Raw genomic sequence first — 21,921 nt, 5'->3', positions numbered from 1 at the left:
TGTGGGTTTTGGTGTATGGTCTTTATAATGTTGATGTAACTACCTGCTGTTTCTGGTTGAGTTGTGGTTTTTAAAAAAGATTTATTTATTTATGCATACAAGAATTGGGGTATAGGCCAAGGGGCAGGGGAATGAGAGTATTTACCAGAGACAGAGCAGAGGAAAAGAACAGGTGGATTGACCAAAATACACTGCTGAAGGAAGCAGTGGGCAAGAGAGGAGAGGTCTGCTATGCCATGTGGGTCACCTCCCTGGCTGGGAGCAAATTTCCTCAAACACACTGGTAATATTGAAGTTTCCTATGTTGCCATATTCCTTCTGACTTTAGAACTAACCAGCTTTCTATTTTTTATCAAGTTGATAAGTGTGTAAAGTAGTGGACCTCACCCAGGGGTAGTTTTGTGCCCCGGGAAATAATTGGCATTGTTAAAAATATTTCTGATTGTGACAGTAGTTACAGCTGTAGATATATCTGAGATATCTATTGGCATCTAGTAAGAAAAGGCCTGGAAGGGGGTTGCTCAGCATTTTACAATATAAAGAGATAATTCACAACAATGAATTATCTAACCCCAAACATCATTAATACAATACTGAGGAAAACCTTTAAAAGTGGTAGCTTATTTCTATTTTGACTGGTGTGTCACTGGCTATCAATGATTTTCAATATTTGTGTATATATTAATTTTTGTTTTCTGCTTTACAAGTTTCCTATATATATAGTAATTGCTTGTGTTTTTCTAAATAGCTGTTCTTTTCTTGATTAGCAAGAGTTCTTTATATATTCCAGCTACTGCTCCCTTGTAAATTTTAGAGGTTACTCAGATATTAAACCCTACTTACAGTTCCTGTGGAAGAGAAGTAGCCACAGGTTCTTTGACACTCCTGCCATCTAGAGGTGGAGGTGTATGTCTCCTCCTTGGATGTAGTTACTCCAACTGCTTTGACCAAAAGAATGGCAGCAGTAACTGCAAGTTTCCAGATCCAGGCCTTAAGATACTGGAGACACCCACTTCCTGTTTTGTGGAAAGCTCCTTGGATACCTGAGCCACCATATAAGAAGTCCAGCTAACTTATATGGAAGCTACCTCTGAAGAAGTAGACCAACTTAACCCTGCCTTCCAGCCATTTAAATCTTATCAGGGATGAGAATAAAGTCATCTTGTCTACAAATCAGACCACCCACCATTTGAATCCAGTGAACCCAGTCAATGATATAAAGAGATGACTTGCCCAGCTGAGCCCTGTGCTACAAAATAGTAAGTTCTAACAAAATTATTTTTGTTTTTAAGAGACTAATTTTTGGCCGTGAGTGCGAGAGGAGTACTTTGATGTGTAGAAATGGATAGCTAGAACAGTATGAACAGTATTGTATTTGCTAAGACTTTAGCCTATAAAGGTGTTGAACTCTTTAATTGGTTCTAATAGTTTGTTGCTTCTGTTGGGGTTATTTTGGCAGATGATTATGTCATTTACAAATAATCATAGTTTAATCTTTTCTCTTTTGATTTTTACATACCTTCTTTATTTTTTCTTACTATGATATTGCTAAAACCTTTAGTGCCTTGTTTAATATTAAGAGTGATGTATCTTTCTCTTGTATTAAAAGGAATATATTTAAATTTTCTTTGGTAAGTATGTTGATTGCTTTCCATTTTGGTTTAGTGTGTGTATCCAGATAAGGAAATTCATTTATTCCATTTAGTAGCAGGACTAGGGTGTTCCCCCCTACAAATCATGTAAATGATGTATAAGATATCAATAATAATAAAATTTGATTTCTTTTACGTTAGTAATGTTGTATATTGAACCATCCTCACATTCCTGGAATATTTACTTTGAGTAACAATTTACCTAAAAATAACAATGAACAGCTATTCCTGTCCCACTTGAACTTTGAAGCCTTCACTTCAATCTTTTAAATTGTATGAATGCTAAGAAAGCTATCAATCTAACTGTAATTCATTGGTAGTTTATGCATCTTTTTGTCCTCATATCTTTGAAGACTTTATCTTTATCCTTATTCTTCTGAATTTTCAGAGTTATATGTTTAGGTATATATTGGTCATATTTATCCTACCCTGTGTCCAAGAACTCATGTTTCTTTTCAATTCTAGAAAGTATCTTCAAGTTTTTAAAACTATTTCTTTATTTTTGCATAAAGGAACTGGGGAATAAGCCAGAGTTACAGGGTTTTGGAGTGGGGTGAGAGCATTCACCAGGCAGATCCACTGAAATTTGCTGCTAAGGGGAGCAGTAGGCAAAACAGGAGAGGTCTGCTGCACTATTTGGGTCACCTCCCTGGCTGGGGATCAAACTCAGGCCGTTGCAGTGGTAACACTGAGACTTAACTTGTAGGTCATCAGAGAGGCCCCTAGAAAGTACTTTTAAATAATGCTTTATCATTGTTTCTATTCTTCCAAAATATCTGTTTGGATCCATATTGGAGCCTCTGGTTTTCTCTTCCTTGTATTTTAATTCTCTGAAATTTAATCTTTCCCCCCTACTTTTGTATTTTGAATGAATTTCTAGTCTGTAAATATGTAGCTTTGTCCCTGATAGTGTTCTATTTTTTTAATTGAGTATATTTTATGAATAACACTGTAAATTTAAGGTGTTCAAGGTATGATGTTGACACTTATAAATATTACAATATGATGCATTTATAGCGGTATTTATCACATTACATAGTTATACTATTGTTTTTTATGTACATTATACTATTTACTTGATCACTATGGTTTATTTACCTCTCATTACAGATGTATATCCTAAAACATTAGTCTTATATCCCTATTTCCCAATTCCCTAGTAGCTATTCCATTTCCTTTTTTAAATGAGTTGGACTTTTTTAGATTCCACATATAAATGTTATCATGCAATACTTCTGTCTGATTTATCTCACTTAGCATCATATGCTTATGGTCCATACATGTTGCTGCAAATGGGCTATCCTTTTGAATGACTGAATAGTATTCCACATTATAACTTTTCTAGCATCAGTTAATTTCATATATATTTATTTTTATATATTATGTTTTAAGTATTTCTTGCTCTTTTTATATGAATTTCTTTCAATTTTCTTTTTATTGGTTTTATCGTTGCCTATTTTGTTTTTCAGTGGAAGATATTTTGGTTTGTTTTTCCTTTCTTTTCTTACCTCTGTACTTCTTCTTTCCTATTCCCCAGTAGTTTTGTCTTCCCTCTATTACCCCTCCCCAATTGTAAACCAGGTCTTACAGTAATGTGTGAAGTTGCTAGTGTTACCATAGTGGGTAGTATCACTGAGCCACAAGCAAGTTTATGAGAATTTGTAATCATGATACTTTGTCTTCCTATCTCTCTAAGCCCAGAGTTTCTATTCAACTGTAGCCCCAGAAGTAGATGAACACTATTTTCAGCTTTTTATCATGAGTGGAATAATATCAACATAGTACTGGGCTTTAAGCAAAAAACTAATTTTCCCATTGTGAGTTGGACACTTTAGTCTCTTCTATTTATAGAAGTCAAACTCTTCAACTGCCACTGCCTCCTTCTTTATTAGAGACCAATATTTCCTTTCTCCTGAATTTTATTTTTATTAAAATATATTACTGTTTACATCACCCATATTGTTATTTCTCTTTCCTGTTTCAAAAATTCTACCATTGTTATGTGTTTGGAACAGAGGGATTATATTACATTCTATTCTAGCTTGTCAATAAATCTATTCCCTGTTTACTCTTTGATCTACTACTTTTCTGAAACTATATTTATGAAAGTGAAAGTTTTGCTCAATCTAGTAACACTTCAGTCCATTTTACTTGACTTTTACAATCTCCTTTTGATAATCCATTCAATTCCCTTCCTCTTTCTTCTTGAATCAATTCTTTTAGCTCTGTGACATTGTGCTAAAGTTTTTCTCCCATCTTGTTGACTACTTCTCTGTCTCTTTATGAGCTCATTTTTCTCTGCTAATTTTCTGTTAGTCTTTCCAGTAATTCTGTGTTGCCTTGCCACACCCCCCCCCCCACTTTTTTGCTAACCATGGGTGATACTATGAACTCCCATATCTCAGCTCCCACCTACGTACTTCCAAATTTTAAATGTATACTTCATCCTAGATGTGTCTCCTGGATATCCATATTCAACTACTTACTGAATATCCCCATTTGCATTACCAAACATTCCACAAACTGTATCTACAATTTTATACATAATCTTACGTTGAAAAAAATTTCCCCCTAATACACCCAATATCTTGGTAAATTATATAGCTCTTATGTATGCATTTAACTACTCTTTCTTACTTCTAACATTATACATGATATAGGTTGACACAGTTATAAAAACCAGAAACCAAGAAATAATTTTACCTTTCCCTTTCTCACCCTCCTAATTCAAGCTCTACAAATTCTTTTTTAAAAAAGATTTATTTATTTATGCATACAGAACTGGGGTACAGGCCAGATGTGCAGGGTCAGTGAGAAGATCCACCAGAGATAGAGTGGGGAGCAGAACAGGCAAAAAAATGAAGTACACTGCTGAGGGGAGCAGCAGGAGACAGGAAAGGTCTGTTGTGCCATGTGGGTCAGCTCCCTGGCCAGGGCTGCAGCTAGTTTAATAATGCAGAGCTTTAACCCACTGCGCCACCAGGGAGGGCCCAAGCTCTATATATTCTATCACCATATTATAGCTTAATTACATCCCCTCCCCTTTCTCATCTCTACTACCTTTGCTGTATTTCAACTTCCCAATATTTCTTACTCAGTTTGCAACTCTTTTGATTGATGTCTCTGTTTTCCCTTTTGCTCCCCGCTTATTGATGACTGTCACTCCAATAGTGAGCACAGAAATGCAGCGTTGATCATGTCACTTGGTTAAAATCCTTCACTGGCTTCTATAGGCTTCAGAGTAGCACTGGCAATACCATCCATCTCCTTAGTGACATGAATAATTTCAGGGTTGCACCAAGGCCTTTTGTGCATTCTTACCCAGAGTTCATTCAGGCCTGTTTTTAGAACTGAGAGCCAAAATCAGAATGGGAGGAGAAAGAGGAACTGACATTCCTTGAACTCTGCCAAGGACTTCACTTACTTTTTCTCCTTAATTTACTCCTTACAACAAGTGTACAAATCAGTGCCCCAAGTTATAAATAGAAGACCTGGAAACTAGAAAGGTTAAGTGTCTGCTAAATTTATACCATTAGTAAGTAACAGAGACAGTCATTCTGACTCTTATCTCTAGAGCCCCCTAAATCATGTGATGATTAAATAGATCTGCTGTATTTATATATTTATTTAAAAGTATGCAGAATATTCAGACAAGACAACTGTCAGTTGCTGAATGATATTTTATTAGCTTAATAATTTGGGCCTGCCCTTAGCATTAATAAGCTGCAGCACTAGTCACAAGGTTTCCATTCACTGGTGAGGAAATGTTCTTGTTTTAAAAAATACAATTAGAGAAGGGCATCTACTTCTTGGAGGCAGTGACAGCAGGCTTCTCTTCACGGGTGATGGGAATGGTGCGCTCAGGACCCAAAGCCTGTTTCCTTGGTCCATTCACAGTGAGGACCCCATCAGATGACAGGGAGGAAGTAATAGTGAGAGGGTCCACATCAGCAGGGATTCGGTATTTCCTTTGGAACTCCCGGGAGATGAAACCGTGTTCATCCTAATCCAAGAGATTGAGGACAAAAACAGAGAGATAAGAACAAGAATAGCACCACTTGTCTAGAACTCAGACATTCTTCCTCATAGATGTGACCAAATGTCATGATAATGTAAGAGAAAACTATTCTTTTGGGGGCTAAGCTGAAGCTGTCACTCATACCACTGTGAGTCTGAAAAGTCTGAAATAGCCACAAACATAAATTCTCCAAACCCTTAGTTGTGGATATGTTTAGGAGTATTTTGCAAAGGCTTAGATCAGTGCTTGTTGAGACTACAGGATTTGGAATCTCATTCAGCATTGAAGGTCTGAATCCCTCAGATTATCCTGACTCCTTAGAAATGTCTCAAAATGTTACAGATCAATAAAATAGTTTCCTATAACTCCCCATCTAGGGAAACTGTGACCCAAGTTTAAGTCATAGAAACAAAACTGAAACAGCCTGAGAACATTAAACTATAATACTTGATGAACAAAATTCTGTTATTTTGAAGAGAAACTCATTTAAAAACCCTCCCAGAAAGTAAGATGCTTTCTGTTCAGAATTTCCTCATAGTAATTGATTCTAACATTTATACCTGCTGAATATTAAGCATGATTCAGACAGACTCTCAATGAACTGATTTCCACATGGGCTCCAGGGTACCAAGAGCTGAGTACAACTCTGAAATTTAGGCAATCCAGGTGGTTCACCATTAAGTTCCTTAGGGACCTTTCAAAAGCTTATGCCTGGGTTCCAGCATCTGAAAATTCTCATTTAGTGGGTCTGAGATCATCCGTGCAATGGGATTTTTAAAACTTTGTCTGGTGATTCTAATGTGACCGAGGTTGTAACAGCACTAGCAACCACTGGCTTTAAGCAAAGCATGAACATCCCATCTACACCATGAAAAACAGATCAAATCAAACATCCAAGGCCACTTTTTTGACCAAGTAGAGCAACAGGTCTGTCCCTATTTCAGCGTTGAATTGTAGCCCTCACTTCAGACCCTTGGGACTGGAATGGTGCCAGCCTCAGTGAGACTGGTCACAGTGTCTAGCATACTAGTGGGCACTGGATGAATGGGCAGAAGTGAAAAAAAAAGTGGCTTACCTGGCGCTCTTCATGTTTGCCATGCACCTCAATCACGTCTCCCAGCACTTTGACCTTGAGTTCCTCTGGGGAGAAGTGCTTCACATCCAGGTTGACAGAGAATCTGTCCTTCTCCAGACGCATCTAGGTGGGGAAGAGAGTAGCAGAAAAGATGCATCCTGGTGTAGTCTCATCATTCTATTCTGTAGATTTGCTTTCTGTCCAGGTAGCTTAAAGCTTTCTATCCTCTTTTCAACTTGAAGTACTATTTTGAATAAACGTGGCTCTCTAGTTCAGGGGAGGCACTGCAGTGGTACCCAGGCATACTGCTTGGACAGCAGACTCAATCTTTAGGTACAAGAACAGGGGAGAAGGCAGGCCACCCAAGGAGCCAATCACAAGGGTGAGTCTGGGGATGACTTCTGCTGCCTCTTCAGCCCCAATGCTTGGCCTTGTCAGTTGTCTGTGAGACAAAGGCTCCTTCTTCTTGCTCAGGTCTCTGCCAAGTTTCCCACCCACTCATTCTGGAATGTTCTGCTAGCCCTGATTGTCCTTCCAAAGCCCTTGCCCACTCAGCTCCTGTTTACTGACACTTGAATATTTTTAAACCAGAGTATTATCTGCAGCAGCTTCTATCAACCTTATCTGTTCAACTATTCTCCTACCATCTCAGAACAAGCAGGGGTCCCAGACTGGCCCTACATTCTTTCCTCCTAAGCTTGGACCCAAGCCAGAGCCCTGTCACAGCCCTGAGAAACCTGAAAGATCATTGCAGAGGGGAAGAGAAAGGAAGAAAATAGTGGGTTGCTACTCCAACTTCACCCAGTGGGGATGAAAACTCAGGGTGAGCTAGAACTGCCTCCTGGCAATGAAACTCAGGTGATAAAAGTTGCCAGGAGAGTTGAGGTAGTAAAAGAGGTGAGCAAGGAGTGTAAAGGCCACCTTTTCCATATAGATAATAAACCAAATCAGAAAGGGACATGCTACTTATAAGTTAGGGAAGGAGGATGATCTTCGGAGAACATGGAAAGCATTAATGAATCAGACAATAGGAGCACCAAGAGACAGGTGCTGGGGGAGGATGGCACAGTCACCTCATCTTTCCTCACTGTCAGATACCCAAGCACCTAGGACATTTAGACATAGCCAGATGGGGGGAAGGAAAAGCAGAACAAGTGAAGATGTTTCCAGGAGGGTCCAGGAAGAGTCCCCCCTGTCCCGGCAGAAGGGAGGCTTACCTCTGAGAAACCCGTGTCAATCCAGCTGGGTGCCCGCAGGAAGGATGGCATCCGAAGGTAGAAGGGGCTCAGGGAAGTAGAAGTTGGGAAGAGGTCAGTGTCCAACAGGTGCTCTCCGAAGAACTGGTCGAAGAGGCGGCTGGGGGAGTGGAAAGGGAAGAAGGGGCGTCGGATCCAAGGGTGGTGGATGGCGATGTCCATGGTGGCTAGGTGAGTGTTGGGGGTCAGCTGGCTAGTCAGCTCTTTCAGCTGCAGCTACAGCCAGCCCCTTATATACACAGTCTTGTGAAGCTTCTGGAATGGTGATGTCAGGGGTTTTATTATCCCAGCTCACTGCCAGTTCATGGAGACTTGTGATTGGGGATTTGGCAGTGTGACACATACCCAGTACTCACTGAGCTAAGAAAAGAGAAATACAAACACGTCTGAGCTGGCCAGTGACTTGTCCTGGTCTTGTCTCACTAGCTTTCTGTCCACACCCACTATGGCATCCCCAACCCCCTTTCTCTGGCTCTGGGACTGAGTCAGGAATCCCAAGCCCGTGGGGTGCTGTGCCCCTCCTCTGCTTCTCCAGCTGAGCTTGCCAGGGGATTGGGCCAGGGACTATCTTGGGCCTGGGAAGGAACTGGAATATTCCTAGGCTGGGCCCGGGACATTAACCCTTTGTTGGTGCCTGAGGGACAGCAGTTTTCACCATCGTCTGTGCAGCATCCTGGGCTGACTTGACTTCAGAAAGGGACCCTGACATTAGTCTTGGTATGAAGACCTTCTCCCCCAAACCCACTCCCCCTTCATCTCAAAGAAAGCAGAATGTTTCTTGCATCTTTTACCTAACGTGATTGGCAGAACATTCAATCCAGGAGAGTTTTATGAGGTGGGGTGCAGGGTGTCTGGGACAGGGGAGAGGAAAAGATGGTGTGGGTAATGTGCAAACTGGAGTTGGGGGTGCTCAGCCAGGCCTCTCCAGGTTATCTGGCACCAGCCTCAGCTCCCCAGCCTGAGCCCTCAGCTGTCTTCTCAGGCCCAGGGCAACAGCTGAAGGACATGTGGGGGGAGGGTAGGTAGGAAATGAGGGGGGTCCGTGCACTGCTGGTCACACAGTCATTCCTGGCACTTAGGGCTGGGCTCCTCGCCCCTCCCCCCACCCAGGCTAGGCACTATTTTGGGTGGTGTAGACCCCGCCCCCGCCTCCGACAGAGCCAGGCTCTCTGGGCAGCTGGAGGGGTCCCGCAGCGCCTGTTGGGGCAGCAAGTCCAACCAGGGCCACCTACACATCCGCAGCCATGTCGGGCCGCTCGGTGCCACATGCCCACCCGGCCACCGCGGAATACGAGTTTGCCAACCCCAGCCGCCTGGGTGAGCAGCGCTTCGGGGAAGGTAAGGCACGGAAGCCACCTCCTTGCCTTCCACCCCCACCTCCCGAAATTCTGGGCAGATTTCCCAACCGTGCTGGCCACTACCCCATTCAGGGCTTAACTGAACTCTAGGGCCAAGCTCTCCCCCACCCCAGAGTGCGGGCCACCCCAGCAAGCTGAGCGCTTCCCCTTCTCTGACCTCAGTGCAGGCTTGGTGGTGCTGGTGCTGCTCTGGTGCCTGCTCCCACCCCTCGCAGCAGCTCACCCTAGGTCCCCTCAGCCCACCCAGACCTAACACGGTTTGCTCCCCTCCGCAGCTGCCCTCTACGTTCCTTTCTCAGTCCCCTCGCCCCAGCTCGCCCCAGCTACCGCTTCCCCTCTTCGCTCCCCTTCCCTCCTTCTCCTGACGCCCCTGTCCCTCAGCTCTTCCCCAGTGCTCTTTGGATCTGCCCTCCTTTCATTCCTGGTCCCACCTCATCCTGCCTGGTGCCTTCTCTCTCTCTGCCCCTTAGGTCTCCTTCCAGAAGAGATCCTGACCCCCACCCTCTACCATGGCTACTATGTGCGGCCCCGGGTCACCCGAGCAGGGGAGGGCAGCAGGGCAGGGGCCTCGGAGCTCAGACTCAGTGAGGGCAAGTTCCAGGCGTTTTTGGACGTGAGCCATTTTACCCCAGATGAGGTGACCGTGCGGACTGTGGACAACCTGCTGGAGGTGTCTGCCCGGCACCCCCAGCGCCTGGACCGCCACGGCTTCGTCTCCCGAGAGTTCTGCCGCACTTATGTCCTGCCTGCCGATGTTGACCCCTGGCGGGTCCGCGCTGCCCTCTCCCACGATGGCATCCTTAACCTGGAGGCGCCTCGGGGTGGCAGGCATTTGGACACAGAGGTCAATGAGGTGCACATCTCCCTGCTCTCTGCACCTCCTGATCCAGAAGAAGAGGAGGAGGGCAGAGTTGAGGCCTGAGTGCTACAGACCTGGCACCCAAGCGAATCCTGAATACCCGCGGTTTATGTGAGCAGCTGCCCACCAGCCTAGAGGGAGATCATCCTTGGGGCAAGGGAGAGGGGCGTGGTCCACAATGTATAGTTTGGTCCCTTGGGACGTGCATTGCCTTTGGTTTAGTTCTGGGTGGATGTGAATAAACCCAAATCTCAGGGTCTTGTTTGTGCTGCTCCCTATGTTGTGACCTGGAAGATGGCGTGGGCAGGGAGGGAGGCCATGACACCACCTAAACAAAAAGCTGCTCAGTTTGATGTGCTCACATCACAGCACCCCAGCTCACTCCTGGATGCTGAGATCACACCCAGAAGCTGACACTGGCTCCCGTCCAGATTCCTACCCATAGTTTTCTCACAGTGCAACAAAAGAGAGAGTTATCCTGAGAGGGAAAGGGATAAGCCAGCCAAACATCCCAGAGAGCTCTGTCTGAGCTGGTGATTAGAGACACAAAGACAAGGGTCTCCAGGCTGTCTGACCTGATTGGGGTAGGGGTTGGGAAATAGTTTTTAGCTGGAGGTAGTTACCTAAAGCCCTGCTTACCCATGCTGAGATCTGTCTACCGAAAAAGGTCTCTGATTCTGAGAGCATATGCATGTACCCTGGGGCACAGACGCAGTCTCTGCCATTGTCACCAAACCCCAAAGTCTTCCCACCATATGCAAAGGAGGGGCCCTGGAGAGAAAGTGTTGGAAGGTCTCTAATCTTAGAATACCCAGAAGAGAGGAGTCATTGCAATCCACCCCCACCTCCCCATTTCAAGACCAAATGCAAGTGATCAGGGCTCTTGGTGATGAGGAAAAACTTCTTTTGAAGTAGAGTTTTAATACTAGTAGTAGGAGTATTGCGTGTACAGAAAAACCTGAGTGTCTGAGCCCTCAATTACTTGATATTCATGAGAGCATGCTGTGTATGGCTTTAGGAGTATCCAGAAGACCTTCCTGTACCCAAATAAATATTTCACCAAGCTGGATGGAATCCTGACGTTCTCCCTTAAAGTGGTTGCATTTTTGGGGTTGCAGACCCATTTGAAAATGTGACAAAAGTTATAGATCCTCTTACCAGAAGATACACAGATGTTCCCAAGTTGGACATGGATCTGTGGGCCACATGGATAAGAATTCTCACTTGCAGAATGCAATTTTTTGTTAAAGAATTGCTGCCTATTAAAAGTGAAAGCATGCTTCAGAAAATAAGTAAATATTGCCTTTTGTTGTCTACTCTCAAGAATCTTTAATGTCTAGTTGAGAAGAAAAAGAACTTTAAAAGGAATCTTGTTTAGATTTCAACCAGAACAGCTTCACATTGATATGTTTTTAAGTGGAGTTTCTACATGTGGTGTGTTTGTTTTTTTTTTTAAGAGTTTCTTAGCTAGAAAAAAGTTTTTTAAACATCTGATTTAATTCAGATTTCCTACTGCATTTAAGTACTTTTTAGACATCAGTCAATTTCTGGACATTTTGAGTGATAAAGAACTTAAAACCTTATAAACTAGCCCAATTCTTTCTCCTTCTGTACATATCAATTACAAATTCTTCTATTAAACAAAAATCTGCATTTCAGTAACTTCTGCCCATATATCCAGAAAATAAATGCAATCTTTCCTTGATGTCTATCCTCTTAAAAGTAACCACCCTATCTTCTTAAGGTTTCCTTTCCCAACTAAACATGCCTTTTTCTTTTCATCAGACAGCTTTCTCTTGAACACACTGCCTTTGGTGGTATCACTTGAAATTCATCTTGTAGACCTAAAATTGTTATTCTGGTCACAAACTGACTGGTACCTATTTTAATAACAAATGAATAATCAATGCCTTCCTTATCACTCAAGGCTTCTGTTAACACCATTTCAGGTTTGTCAGGTTTTCTGTCTGTCACAATACACCATTGGTTCCTTTGGAGTTTATGGTCAAGTGTTTTTCTTTCTATCAGAGATGATGTGGCTGGAAAGGGGCCTGATTATAAAGGGCTTTGAATGGCAGCCTTAGAAATCTCGATAACAAGATGAAAAGAATCAGCTAATGTAGGTTTCAGAATGGATTTGCAGGGAGATGCATACACTTGTGCAATAATCCAGCACAAGACAATAACGGAAGATGATTTACCATCTAACACTTCTCTAGGAACAAAAAGTAATAACACTAAGACTTTCTGAGAGCTTCCTGTCAGTTTCTAGAGTAGTGCTTGATATGCATTATCTCATTTAATCTCCACCATAGCCCTGTTGACAAGGAAAAGAGATGGGCAGAAGTGAGGAGCCCAGGGTACTCTCTGTGGTATGCAGCCTGACTGCGCCTGCATCCTGAGCAGCTACAAAGGCTGGAGCTGGAATAAGTTCTCATTTCCATGAAACTGGAAATGAGAATAAGATGGAATGAGAATACTGCAAACAAGCTTTTTGGGTTTCCTAATTCTCCCCAAGTCCATATTTTCTACAGAGAAATTAGCTTGACTGCATCCTAGTTGCTGATGAGTGTGAGGAGAAACTGAATTGACGGATTAAGTGGAGTTTCTGTAGGTCTGTACTAGGGAGGGAGAAATGAGTGGTTTAAAAGTGCTGAAGCAAAAAAAAAAAAAAGTGCTGAAGCATTGTAATTGTTGAATCATATGATTTTTGACCAGAAAATGGATTGCATAATAAGTTGAGTCCCTCATTTTACAATTCTAGAAAAAAGTGATTTAATTGCAATAGCCAGGGAGAATAAAAAAGGAATTCATTTTCCTAAATCTTAATTTCCAGGAGAGTTCAATATTCAAACCCAGAATCTGATAGGGACAATAAGAAACTGATACTGATTATCTTGAAAGTGAAACTCAAGTGCTGGGGAGATGTCAAGTAGGAGGCTCTACTCTTATTATGGAGAGTGTATTTCAGTGAAGTGTGAGGAAGCAGAGAAGCACTTACAGAGGAAACCAAGAGCCCCTTTTCATTGACGCTTGAGGCCCAAAGACCCTGGTTTCTTCAAAGCAGCTCCAAATTCTAAGGTGAGATGACGTACCTGGAGCCAGTGTGTGTTCCTCTACCCTTTGGCTAGGAGTCACCTGGGAATCCTTCCAGCAGGTGGCTTCCAAAGTCCAACCTGCTGGGTTGAAACCTGACACTTGACAGACTCGGCAGGAGCTGCCACAGAAAGTGGAACCAGGAACCAGGAAATGCAGGAGCCTCTTTACGTAGAAAAACAGCTGGGCTCCTTCGGAATCAGAGCGCCATGGGAAACTGGCTGTGCTGTGGGGGAAGCTGGTGAGTAGGGGCAGAGGGTGAGGTTGATGGGTGTCAGTGCACTTGGAGTCTCGAGAATAAGAGAGAACCTGCAAATGGTTCTTGGTTGGTCATCCTCCCACGACCTCCTTCCTAGCCTGGTATCTCTGGTGCCCATACCACAGCAGCACCTCTGTGCTCACTACTCTCAGGAGACCTCAGCAAACTCAGCCTTGTCAGCTTTCTGCAGAATGACCAGAGCAGGGCTAGATGGTGGATCTTCATTGTTTCTCTTTGTGCTTGTCTTCCTTTCCTTTTAGCATTTGAGAGTTTACTATGGGGCAATTGTTAAATTGTATTTAATTTTTCTAACAATTCCACGAGGTCTGTGGTCTTACCCCTCCTCCTGTTTTACAGTGAAACAGCCCAGAAGCTCAGATTCAGAGAAATTACCGTGTTGGCGGTCATATGACCAGTAAGCAAATAAACCCAGATTCCAATCCAAGCCTGTCAAATAGTGCCTCTCAGATCAAGCAATGTTTATTTAAAAGGGCAAAAGTAGGGAGGAGGATATCCATGGAATATTTGAATATAACTTTCACACGTACTGGCTATGTGACCTTCAGCAAATCCTGTAACTTCTCTTTTTATTCATATACAAATTATTGATGATGTGACCCACATTGTTTAAATCAATTTAAAGAGCAAAGGATATGTGACAATCTCACAATAAATTATTTGGAGTATCTTTATTGTTCTTTCTTAGAGTTATCGCTATAAATCTCTGGTTTATCTCATCCATGCCTTAAGCTTAGCCTTAAGCTTGTCTCATTTATGATGAAACCATGTTCGTTTTTAGAGAGAAAGGTGAGGTACATGAGAAAAATAGATATGGCAGACTGATGAAGAACACTGCTGATGGGAGAAATGGGCAAGACAGGAGACGTCCGCCATGCCATGTGGGTCACCTCCCTGGCGGGGTGATCAAGCCCTGCCAAGGTGGCTGCGGCTAGCTTCCAGCTTCAGTGCTGGGCTTTAACCCACCAGGGAGGGCCTCCCCCAGATGCCCCCCAAAAAAGTAATTTTTTAAATTCTGAGATGTCTTACAGACTCAAGATATCTAGAAACATAGAAGCTTCTAGAGACAGTGTAATAGCTTTTTTTTTTACCCCCATTCCCTTTCTTTCCAAGTTCCCTTCTTTAGTTTTGGCTAGTTCTTCCTGGTGGTCAGCCATTACTGACACTGATTAAATGCTTAGCTAAGAAATTTTACTAGTTGATGTAATACTTACAATAATCCTGTGAGATTTAATTTCTATATTCTCATTTATAAGAAAATAAGAAAAATTATTAATTTGCTGAAGGTCACACAAGTCTGATGTTATCTGTCTGACTCCACAGTTGTGTCTAGAAAAGATACCAGATATTCTAAGCAAATTACCTTTTTATCATAAAATATCAGTAAGCCCTGGATAAGAATTTTCCTCTATGTTTCATGATGCCAGAGACATAAAAATATTATAACAAATGAAAAAATTTTAAATATTTTATGAGTATGAAAGTAATACACATCCTTAGAAGTTATGGAAAATATCAAAACAAAAAATAAAAAGGAACCATAAACATAAACACTTAAAGATACAGAACATTTTAGTATATTTCCATGTTATCCTTTTGTATAATTCCATGTACATAGTTTTTGCCCCCAGATATCTTAGCTTTTAATTTATTACATGAAAGAGTAAAAATTTCCATGCTCTTGAAAGTTCTTTCACTATCTTTTTGAGAGCTTGTTCAGAGGCTTAGCAGAGAGCATACCCTTGACTTGCTGTCTCCGTTTGGGGAAGGCTGCCCCATTCCACCAAGCGCAGCACCAGAAGCAGAGAGGGAGGAGGGGCTCCTGCCCCACTGGCCAGATCAGCTGGGAAACTCCTGGCAATCTGTGGGCTGACCTGTGGTAGCCATTTTGTTCTCATATCCCCAACATCTTTCTTAAATGGACATTGACTAATGTTTCATTGATGAGCTATACCATTTATTTAAGTAGTTACTGATGTTGGACAGTTGAGATATTTCCTATCTTGGGCAATTATAAATAATGCTACAGTGAACATACTTTTTCTTAGGATATGGAATTGCTACAACCTAGCATATACCCATTTACATGTAAGGCTGCTTATACTTATTGCCCACTGCATTCTAGAAAGATAGCACCAACTTTTATTCCTACTACCAATATAGGAAAGTGCTCCTTTAGTTTTCTTAAATCTAAGCTGAAAATAAAATCCTACCACCTACAAATCAAATCGAATAAGCCTTGGGACTGTGTCCAACCATTGTGCAATATTCAACATAGGGAACAGACTCTGTTCACTAAGGTTGAGTAACCCATGTCTATGCTATTTTAGAATTAATATTCTCTTTATCCATTTAAGTAAAGTAAGTAGGAAGACAACAGTGACACAGGACAAGGAATTAGAAGCTAGGATACAGCTATGACTAAGCAGCATTAAGAGATAGGAGGAGATGGAAGAAAATAGAAAGATCCAGGGATAGTTTCAATGGTTTTCTTCTGAACCACCCGTGGAGTTCAGATGAAGGCCTATGGGTCTTAGGGTAATGGGTCTCAACTCAGCAATCTGCAGTAAACCAAAAACAAAACTAAAACACAAATCTCTGTCAGATGTGTGGAAAAATTCCATAGAAGTGAGATGCACATGATTTACAACTTTCTCTCTCATTAGCAAAAGAAGAAAACTTCCACAAGGAGACATAAATCAGACAAATATGGTTGGCTGTGGTGACAGTTGGAAATGTACGGGCAAGAAAAAAAATGGGAAGTAAGTCTGAAACTATGCTGCCTGTTTCCTCATACAAGTGTTTCTGTGGCCATCAAATGCTTGAGAATCAGATAGACATACTCCACTGGGACACCAGAGACTCAGAAATGAATGTAGGAGGTCTGTCCTGCAATGAGGGTGCGGTAGCTGAGTCACTCACCAAATTCAGAGCTCCCTGTGCTCTGGATATTAAAGGTTAAATATCTCTCACTTTCTCTGTTAGTTAAAAGCAAGGACAGGAAGCAAAAGGGAGGTCCTGTTAGGAAAGAGCTTGCAGGGACCCTAACAAGTTAACTCCTATGACCCTGAGTTGGCAGAGACCTTGGAAAAAAGATAATGGAAGAAAAAGCAAGAGGGTCTCTGAATCCAGGAATATCCCATTATTTGGCAGATTTCCCTTGCCCTCTGTTGGGATTAGCCTGTGACAATCCCAGAATAGACCACAACCCAGCTTCATCCCTGGCATGCAATGCCTGGCTGAGTGAGGTTGTATTTTGGGTTTAGTCATGTCAGTTGTAGCACTTCACTTTCCAGAACCATCCCTCTGGGAGATGTGTGGTACTCTTGCTGAATGGTTTGGGGCTGGCTCATGGTAAATCTTTGTTAGAGGCAGGTGGGAAAGGTCATCCTAGAATGTTGAGGAGCCCACAGAGCAAGTGATTGAGGAAAGACAGACTCTTACACGTGGGTGACCTGTTTTTCTTTTGACAGGAGCTGCCTATCGCCTTTTCAGCGGAAAAAGAAGACGGGTAACTGCAGGGGTGGGGGGTGATGTGCAAATTATATAAGAAAATAGAACCAACTTCTTTGGAAAGGACATAAAGGTGGAGAAGAGGAAGCCTTGGACAAAAGGAAAGGGTAAACTAAAGAGAATCCTTAGGCAACTGAGTTCAAGATCAGCTCTAAGACCCAGGTCTGATCCTCCCCATTATCTCAGAGTGGCACCTTTGACCGCTCATTCTTTCATTCATCCATCACAAGTGCTCGTATGTGAGGCATGCTACTGGGAACCCAGGAGGCACAAGAGGAAGAATACATTAGCTTCATCCCATGAGAGTTGAAAATCAAATTTGAGACACTCCTAAATTGCTAATGTAATCCCATCTACTAGTGCTATCATAGATGCAGCTTCATGCTGTGAAATAAAATACCCATGTCAAGGAAATAACAGCAAGTTCACAAGAGGAGGGGAGAAGGGAAGTGGATTTTAGGAGGGGCCTTCATTCACTGGGGAAAAAACAAAGAGTCTGGCTTGATGGAAAGTGACCCGCTGGTGTCACTTGTTTGGTGTGACTGAGCACTTAGCACACTGCATTGTAATAGTCTCCATACTTTCTTGTCTCCCCCAGTAGGCCATATGCTCCCCAAGGCAGAGAAAATAACCTATTCACCCTTTTAACCCCAGAATGCAGCAGAGAGCCTGGCATTTAACAACTCTCTCAAAATTTATGTGTTAAGCTGTCGTAGAGGCTGGGGAGAAAAGAGGATGGAACCTGTTATGGGCAGACTGAGAATACAACCTGCATTGTGTGCCTAGTTTAGGAATTTGGAAGTGAGAATGGTAGTGGGGTTGTTAGAAGCCCAAAAGAAAAGTATAACGAAAGTGGGAACCTCAGGAGGAGCAGGAAAAAGAGAAAGGAATGAAATAGATTTCTTCCCCTCAGGGAGCCAAGCAAGATGGACACAGAAGCAAGAGCAGGCGCTGCAGCAGAATGGTACAAAGGTAATAACAGATGCTTCCCACCCTTTGGTGGGGGTTCCTGTTCAGACAGGGGATTCTGGCTGGCACCCAGCCTGTTTACCTGGGAACAGACACATCTCAGTCATTGGTTAAACTTGTTGGCACTAACTCTCCTGCTCTACTCTACAAAGGAGCGAAGCGAGAGACTCCAGTCTGACCCTGCATTGGAGGTGACGGGCAAAACCAAGGCAAGCATCTCCCGTAACGCTGTCCATCCTTGCAGGGCCGTGACACAGGACATACCTACGAGGTGGTGTTAAAGCAGCCTGAGTGTCGAGGGAGGAGTCAAGACCTCAGTTCTGAGAGCAGCTTACATTATGCAGACATTCAAGTGTGCAGTCGACCCCAGCCACACTCTGTCCAGCGCATGAAGCACCAGCAGTCAAGAAACAGGACAGAATATGCTATCCTTCGATTCCCCCAGGCCAAACGCCACTATGACAGCAAGAATGGGACGCTAGTGTGAGCTCACATGGGCAGGAGGGACCTGTCTCCACTGTTTCACCACTGCTGCTGTAGGGAGAATCTACTGCTTTGGAGAACTGGATGGGAGCCAGGGGATGGTGGCTGGCTGCATTTTAAGCTTAAAGAACTCAGGAGTCCTTAGAATTATGTGCTCCAAGCTTGCTTGCTTTCCTAAACCTGTATTTTATTTGTCCCTATTCTTTATCTTGGAGTTGTACTTGGATTAGCCAGAGGGGGATAGAGTCCCACAAAACGAGGGAGTTAGGTTGAATGTGCGGGGGAGATAGGTTTGAGACCCCTACCTTTGTTTTTGCTCTTAACAAAAGTGCAGAAAGAACAGGTTACACCTTAAACACTTGAAATGGTCTTGGACTCAATGGGCTCTCTTTCATTTTAATTCTAAAGCTGAGGAAGTGGCATTCTGGAAAAGCATTCTGAACTTTCATACAATGCCCCCTGTGCTGACGTGAGCAATGTCCTCAGTGGCTAGGTCATGGTCCCAAACCTAAACAGAAGAAAAGAGGCATGGTGGACATTTTCGATCGTGGCAAGGGCTTTAGGTAACTGTTACAGCTCTGAGAGCCCCAAAAACACCCGTTGGTAGGGCTGTTGGCTTTCACCACTGCAGAGCCGCTAGGATCAATAAATTGCATAAGGAATTGTCCGGTGCGTTTCTTGGGGTTTTCTCTGCGATCCCTCATCAGCGGGCCTCCCCTAGCCCACGTGCTTTTGGGAAATCAGCAGCGCTCGTCCCATTCGACCCGCCGGGATGGGATGGACCTGCAGGAGGCAGGCTACCACGTGCAGAAGGGTCACCTAGAGGCAGATCCGCAAGGGTAGGGGGCGGGGCCAGGATGGTCAGGCACAAGTTCACTGGGCCGTTAGGAGGCGGGTCTGGAGGAAGGGGGCGGGCCCGTAGCTGGTAGAGGCGGGGCCGGGGCCGGCAGGGGAGGGGCCACGGGCCACCGAGCCAGGCTCTAGCCGGCTGGAAGCTGGCCAGGCCTGGCAGCTGGCCTCCACGTCACCATGGCAGCGGGAACGAAGCGGCGACGCTGAAGCAGCTGGATGCCCAGCTCCGAAGGGCCGAGAATAGAGACGTGGAAACCAACGGACCGATGGTTTAAGAGGTAGGGGCTAAAAGGTGGCGGGTGCCTGGGAAGTAGTAGTAGCACCATTTGAGCACCATTTGAGCGTTCAGATTAGAACTGGGGGACACACGGAAAGTCGAAGGTGACATGAGTAGAAGGAGCCTCTATAGGTTTGGAGCCTCTATAGGTTCTTCGGGTGTAGATTTACAGAGCTTGGAGATGAGAAGTAAAGCACTTCCCTTCCTCAATCTGAACACCATCCTCCCCAGAGAAGGTTGGCCCTCTCTTTGTCCCTGAGAGGGAATATTCCTTAAGATGGTGGAGTACTGAAAATAGAACCGTAACACACACAAAATGTTGGTAATGATAGCAGCAACTTCAAAGAGTTTGGCAGTGAGCAGTAGGTGGTCAAATGTTGGCTGCCATTACTACCAACATGTCATTTTCCTAGTCACCGTCACTATTTCCTGGGCCTGTTCTTTGGAACAGACCTAGTGCAAGTGGATTCAGAGGGCAGAGAAATGCCACCACCACTAATTGGCAGAGAAACGCCCTCACCTATTTCCTATTAGATAGGAGAAATAAAAATAACTATTTCTAGGTGTTATTTACTCTATGATGGTCAAATAAGCTGATGTAGGTGATAGCACTTTGTAAACTTCAAAGTGCTATATAGAAATTTCCACCATAGGAGAGAAATGCTGCCTTCTGAGGTTAAAACTGGGTTTCTGAGAATGAAGAAAAGTGGGCTGGAAAAGCAGGTCTCTCTGTCTTCTCCCCATTGTCTTCAGAATCCTTCCTAATGTCTTTGATAAGTGTTGGGAGGAGGGAAAATGTATCCTTGCTTGGCTACTGGTAGGGAAGCAGAGGTCTTTATTAGTATTAAAACCTCAGTGACTAGTTTTGAAAATGCCAGTGGGTGGTCCTGTTGTGGTTGTTATATCTTGGACTGAACTTCCTGCTAATCAAGGTCCTATTTTTGATATTTCTAGATAACCTAAGTTAGTAGGTTTGGGACAGAGGCCTGACCCTACTAGACAGGTCTAGTTTTTGGTCTTTTTTCCTATCCTGTATTTTTTCACATTCCTTCCTTTTCTATTTTAAGGTGGACCTGATCCAGCTTTTCTAGGGACTCTGAAGATGGGGACCCAAGTAGTTAAGAGACTCTGTAACTCCCTCCTGCCAGCACAACCTTCCGTAAGTTCCTGCTTTACTACTGAGAGTAGTGTGATGACATTACAGACATTTGAGTATGGCTCTACAACTGGGAGATTTCTTCATCAAGAACAGAATTGTAATATATTTCCTTTTTTGCTGCCCTTTCTTGTGGGAATTCTAACTCACTCGACTCATCATCTTTTTCTGGAATTAGATCAGACAGAGGTTGAAAAATTCTAGCAACTAGTAAGAACATTTGCATTATTTAAAAGTTTTAAATAAAGCATGATAATTACTGAGCATTTGAGAAATATTACCAATCATGATTTAAAAAACCCATAATCCTCTCTGTCCACAAGCAATCACTTAATATTTTAGAGTATGTTCTTTTAAGTCTTTTTCTATCTATATATTTTAGAAACATTTTGAATAAAAAAATGACTATTGCTTTTTTAACATAATATTAATATTAAGATATTTCTTTTAATATGGGTACAAATGTTTGGTAAACATAATGGCTGTACTTTTTTTGTATTTTAAATCTTTTTAAAAAAATAATATAATAGTTTATTTTCACATCATTTTGTGCCTTTTTCCATCTCAGTTGTAACCCCGTGGGCTTCCCATCACCAAATTACCTGTGTGCCATCACCATAGTCCAGTGCACTTCCCTCCCCCCACTGTTTTTGATCCCATTCCCTATTCCACTCCCATGGAGTCTCTGGTATATTGTTGTTCATTATTATTATTTTCTCCCCTGGTCCTTTATATTCCTGCTATGAGTGAAACCATCTGGTATTTTTCCTTTTCTTCCTGGCTTATTTCACTAAACATGATCTTTTCCAGCTCCATCCATGCTTGCAAAAGGCATGTGTTTGTTTTTTTGGGGGTTGCTGAATAATATTCCATTGTGTATATGTACATCTTTTTTTTTTAAAGATTTATTTATTCATACAGAACTGGGGTACAGGTCAGAGATGTGGAGGGTGAGAGGATTCACCAGAGACAGAGTGGAGTACAGAACAGGCAGATAGAGGAAGTACACTGCTGAGGGGAGCAGCGGGCGGGTCAGGAGAGGTCTGCCATGCCATGTGGATCTCCTTCGGGGCAGGCGGG

The 21,921-nt window shown here is 43.1% G+C and overlaps 3 protein-coding genes across 6 annotated transcripts; 2 read left to right on the top strand and 1 right to left on the bottom strand.

The window, feature by feature from the left end:
* Positions 1-5,314: 5,314 nt before the first annotated feature.
* On the bottom strand, positions 5,315-8,450 carry CRYAB (crystallin, alpha B). The gene is made up of 3 exons (XM_004689273.2): positions 7,963-8,450; positions 6,746-6,868; positions 5,315-5,655 (listed from the first exon to the last, which is right to left on the bottom strand). The coding sequence occupies exons 1-3, from the start codon at positions 8,161-8,163 to the stop codon at positions 5,455-5,457; spliced, it is 525 nt and encodes a 174-aa protein (XP_004689330.1). The 5' UTR covers positions 8,164-8,450; the 3' UTR covers positions 5,315-5,454.
* A 239-nt stretch (positions 8,451-8,689) lies between these two features.
* On the top strand, positions 8,690-10,475 carry HSPB2 (heat shock 27kDa protein 2). 3 transcript variants are annotated; one of them, XM_012729820.1, is made up of 3 exons: positions 8,690-8,718; positions 9,244-9,339; positions 9,830-10,469. In XM_012729820.1, the coding sequence occupies exons 2-3, from the start codon at positions 9,246-9,248 to the stop codon at positions 10,279-10,281; spliced, it is 546 nt and encodes a 181-aa protein (XP_012585274.1). In that variant the 5' UTR covers positions 8,690-8,718; positions 9,244-9,245; the 3' UTR covers positions 10,282-10,469. The 3 variants fall into 3 exon arrangements, with proteins under 3 accessions (XP_012585274.1, XP_012585273.1, XP_004689329.1); XM_012729819.1 differs by having other exon boundaries at positions 8,706-8,718; positions 9,160-9,339; positions 9,830-10,475; XM_004689272.2 differs by lacking the exon at positions 8,690-8,718 and having other exon boundaries at positions 9,113-9,339; positions 9,830-10,475.
* Positions 10,476-12,874: 2,399 nt separating this feature from the next.
* LOC101619551 (chromosome unknown open reading frame, human C11orf52) lies at positions 12,875-19,221 on the top strand. Of its 2 annotated transcripts, XM_012729821.1 has the most exons (6): positions 12,875-13,299; positions 13,376-13,555; positions 16,258-16,353; positions 17,065-17,102; positions 18,018-18,076; positions 18,318-19,221. In XM_012729821.1, the coding sequence occupies exons 2-6, from the start codon at positions 13,524-13,526 to the stop codon at positions 18,558-18,560; spliced, it is 468 nt and encodes a 155-aa protein (XP_012585275.1). In that variant the 5' UTR covers positions 12,875-13,299; positions 13,376-13,523; the 3' UTR covers positions 18,561-19,221. The 2 variants fall into 2 exon arrangements, with proteins under 2 accessions (XP_012585275.1, XP_004688901.2); XM_004688844.2 differs by lacking the exon at positions 12,875-13,299 and having other exon boundaries at positions 13,361-13,555.
* Positions 19,222-21,921: the final 2,700 nt, after the last annotated feature.

The sequence above is a fragment of the Condylura cristata genome, unplaced genomic scaffold (assembly GCF_000260355.1).
Source record: "Condylura cristata isolate star-nosed mole 26May11 unplaced genomic scaffold, ConCri1.0 scaffold00025, whole genome shotgun sequence".
NCBI classification, from domain to species: Eukaryota; Metazoa; Chordata; class Mammalia; order Eulipotyphla; family Talpidae; genus Condylura; species Condylura cristata.
Note: the sequence above shows the minus strand (reverse complement) of the source record. Positions and strands in the feature narration are given on the sequence as shown.

Bases quoted from the DNA above. Each gene is read 5' to 3' on its own strand.
- LOC101619551 (XM_012729821.1), top strand. From the start codon at position 13,524: ATGGGAAACTGGCTGTGCTGTGGGGGAAGCTG. The intron at 13,556-16,257 runs GTGAGTAGGGGC...CTCTCTCATTAG, and splicing joins CTGTGCTGTGGGGGAAGCTG to CAAAAGAAGAAAACTTCCAC. The intron at 17,103-18,017 runs GTAACTGCAGGG...TCTTCCCCTCAG, and splicing joins TCAGCGGAAAAAGAAGACGG to GGAGCCAAGCAAGATGGACA.
- CRYAB (XM_004689273.2), bottom strand. From the start codon at position 8,163: ATGGACATCGCCATCCACCACCCTTGGATCCGACGCCCCTTCTTCCCT. The intron at 6,869-7,962 runs GTAAGCCTCCCT...TTCCCCACCTAG, and splicing joins TTGACACGGGTTTCTCAGAG to ATGCGTCTGGAGAAGGACAG. The intron at 5,656-6,745 runs GTAAGCCACTTT...CTCTTGGATTAG, and splicing joins GCAAACATGAAGAGCGCCAG to GATGAACACGGTTTCATCTC.
- HSPB2 (XM_012729819.1), top strand. From the start codon at position 9,246: ATGTCGGGCCGCTCGGTGCCACATGCCCACCCGGCCACCGCGGAATAC. The intron at 9,340-9,829 runs GTAAGGCACGGA...TCTGCCCCTTAG, and splicing joins TGAGCAGCGCTTCGGGGAAG to GTCTCCTTCCAGAAGAGATC.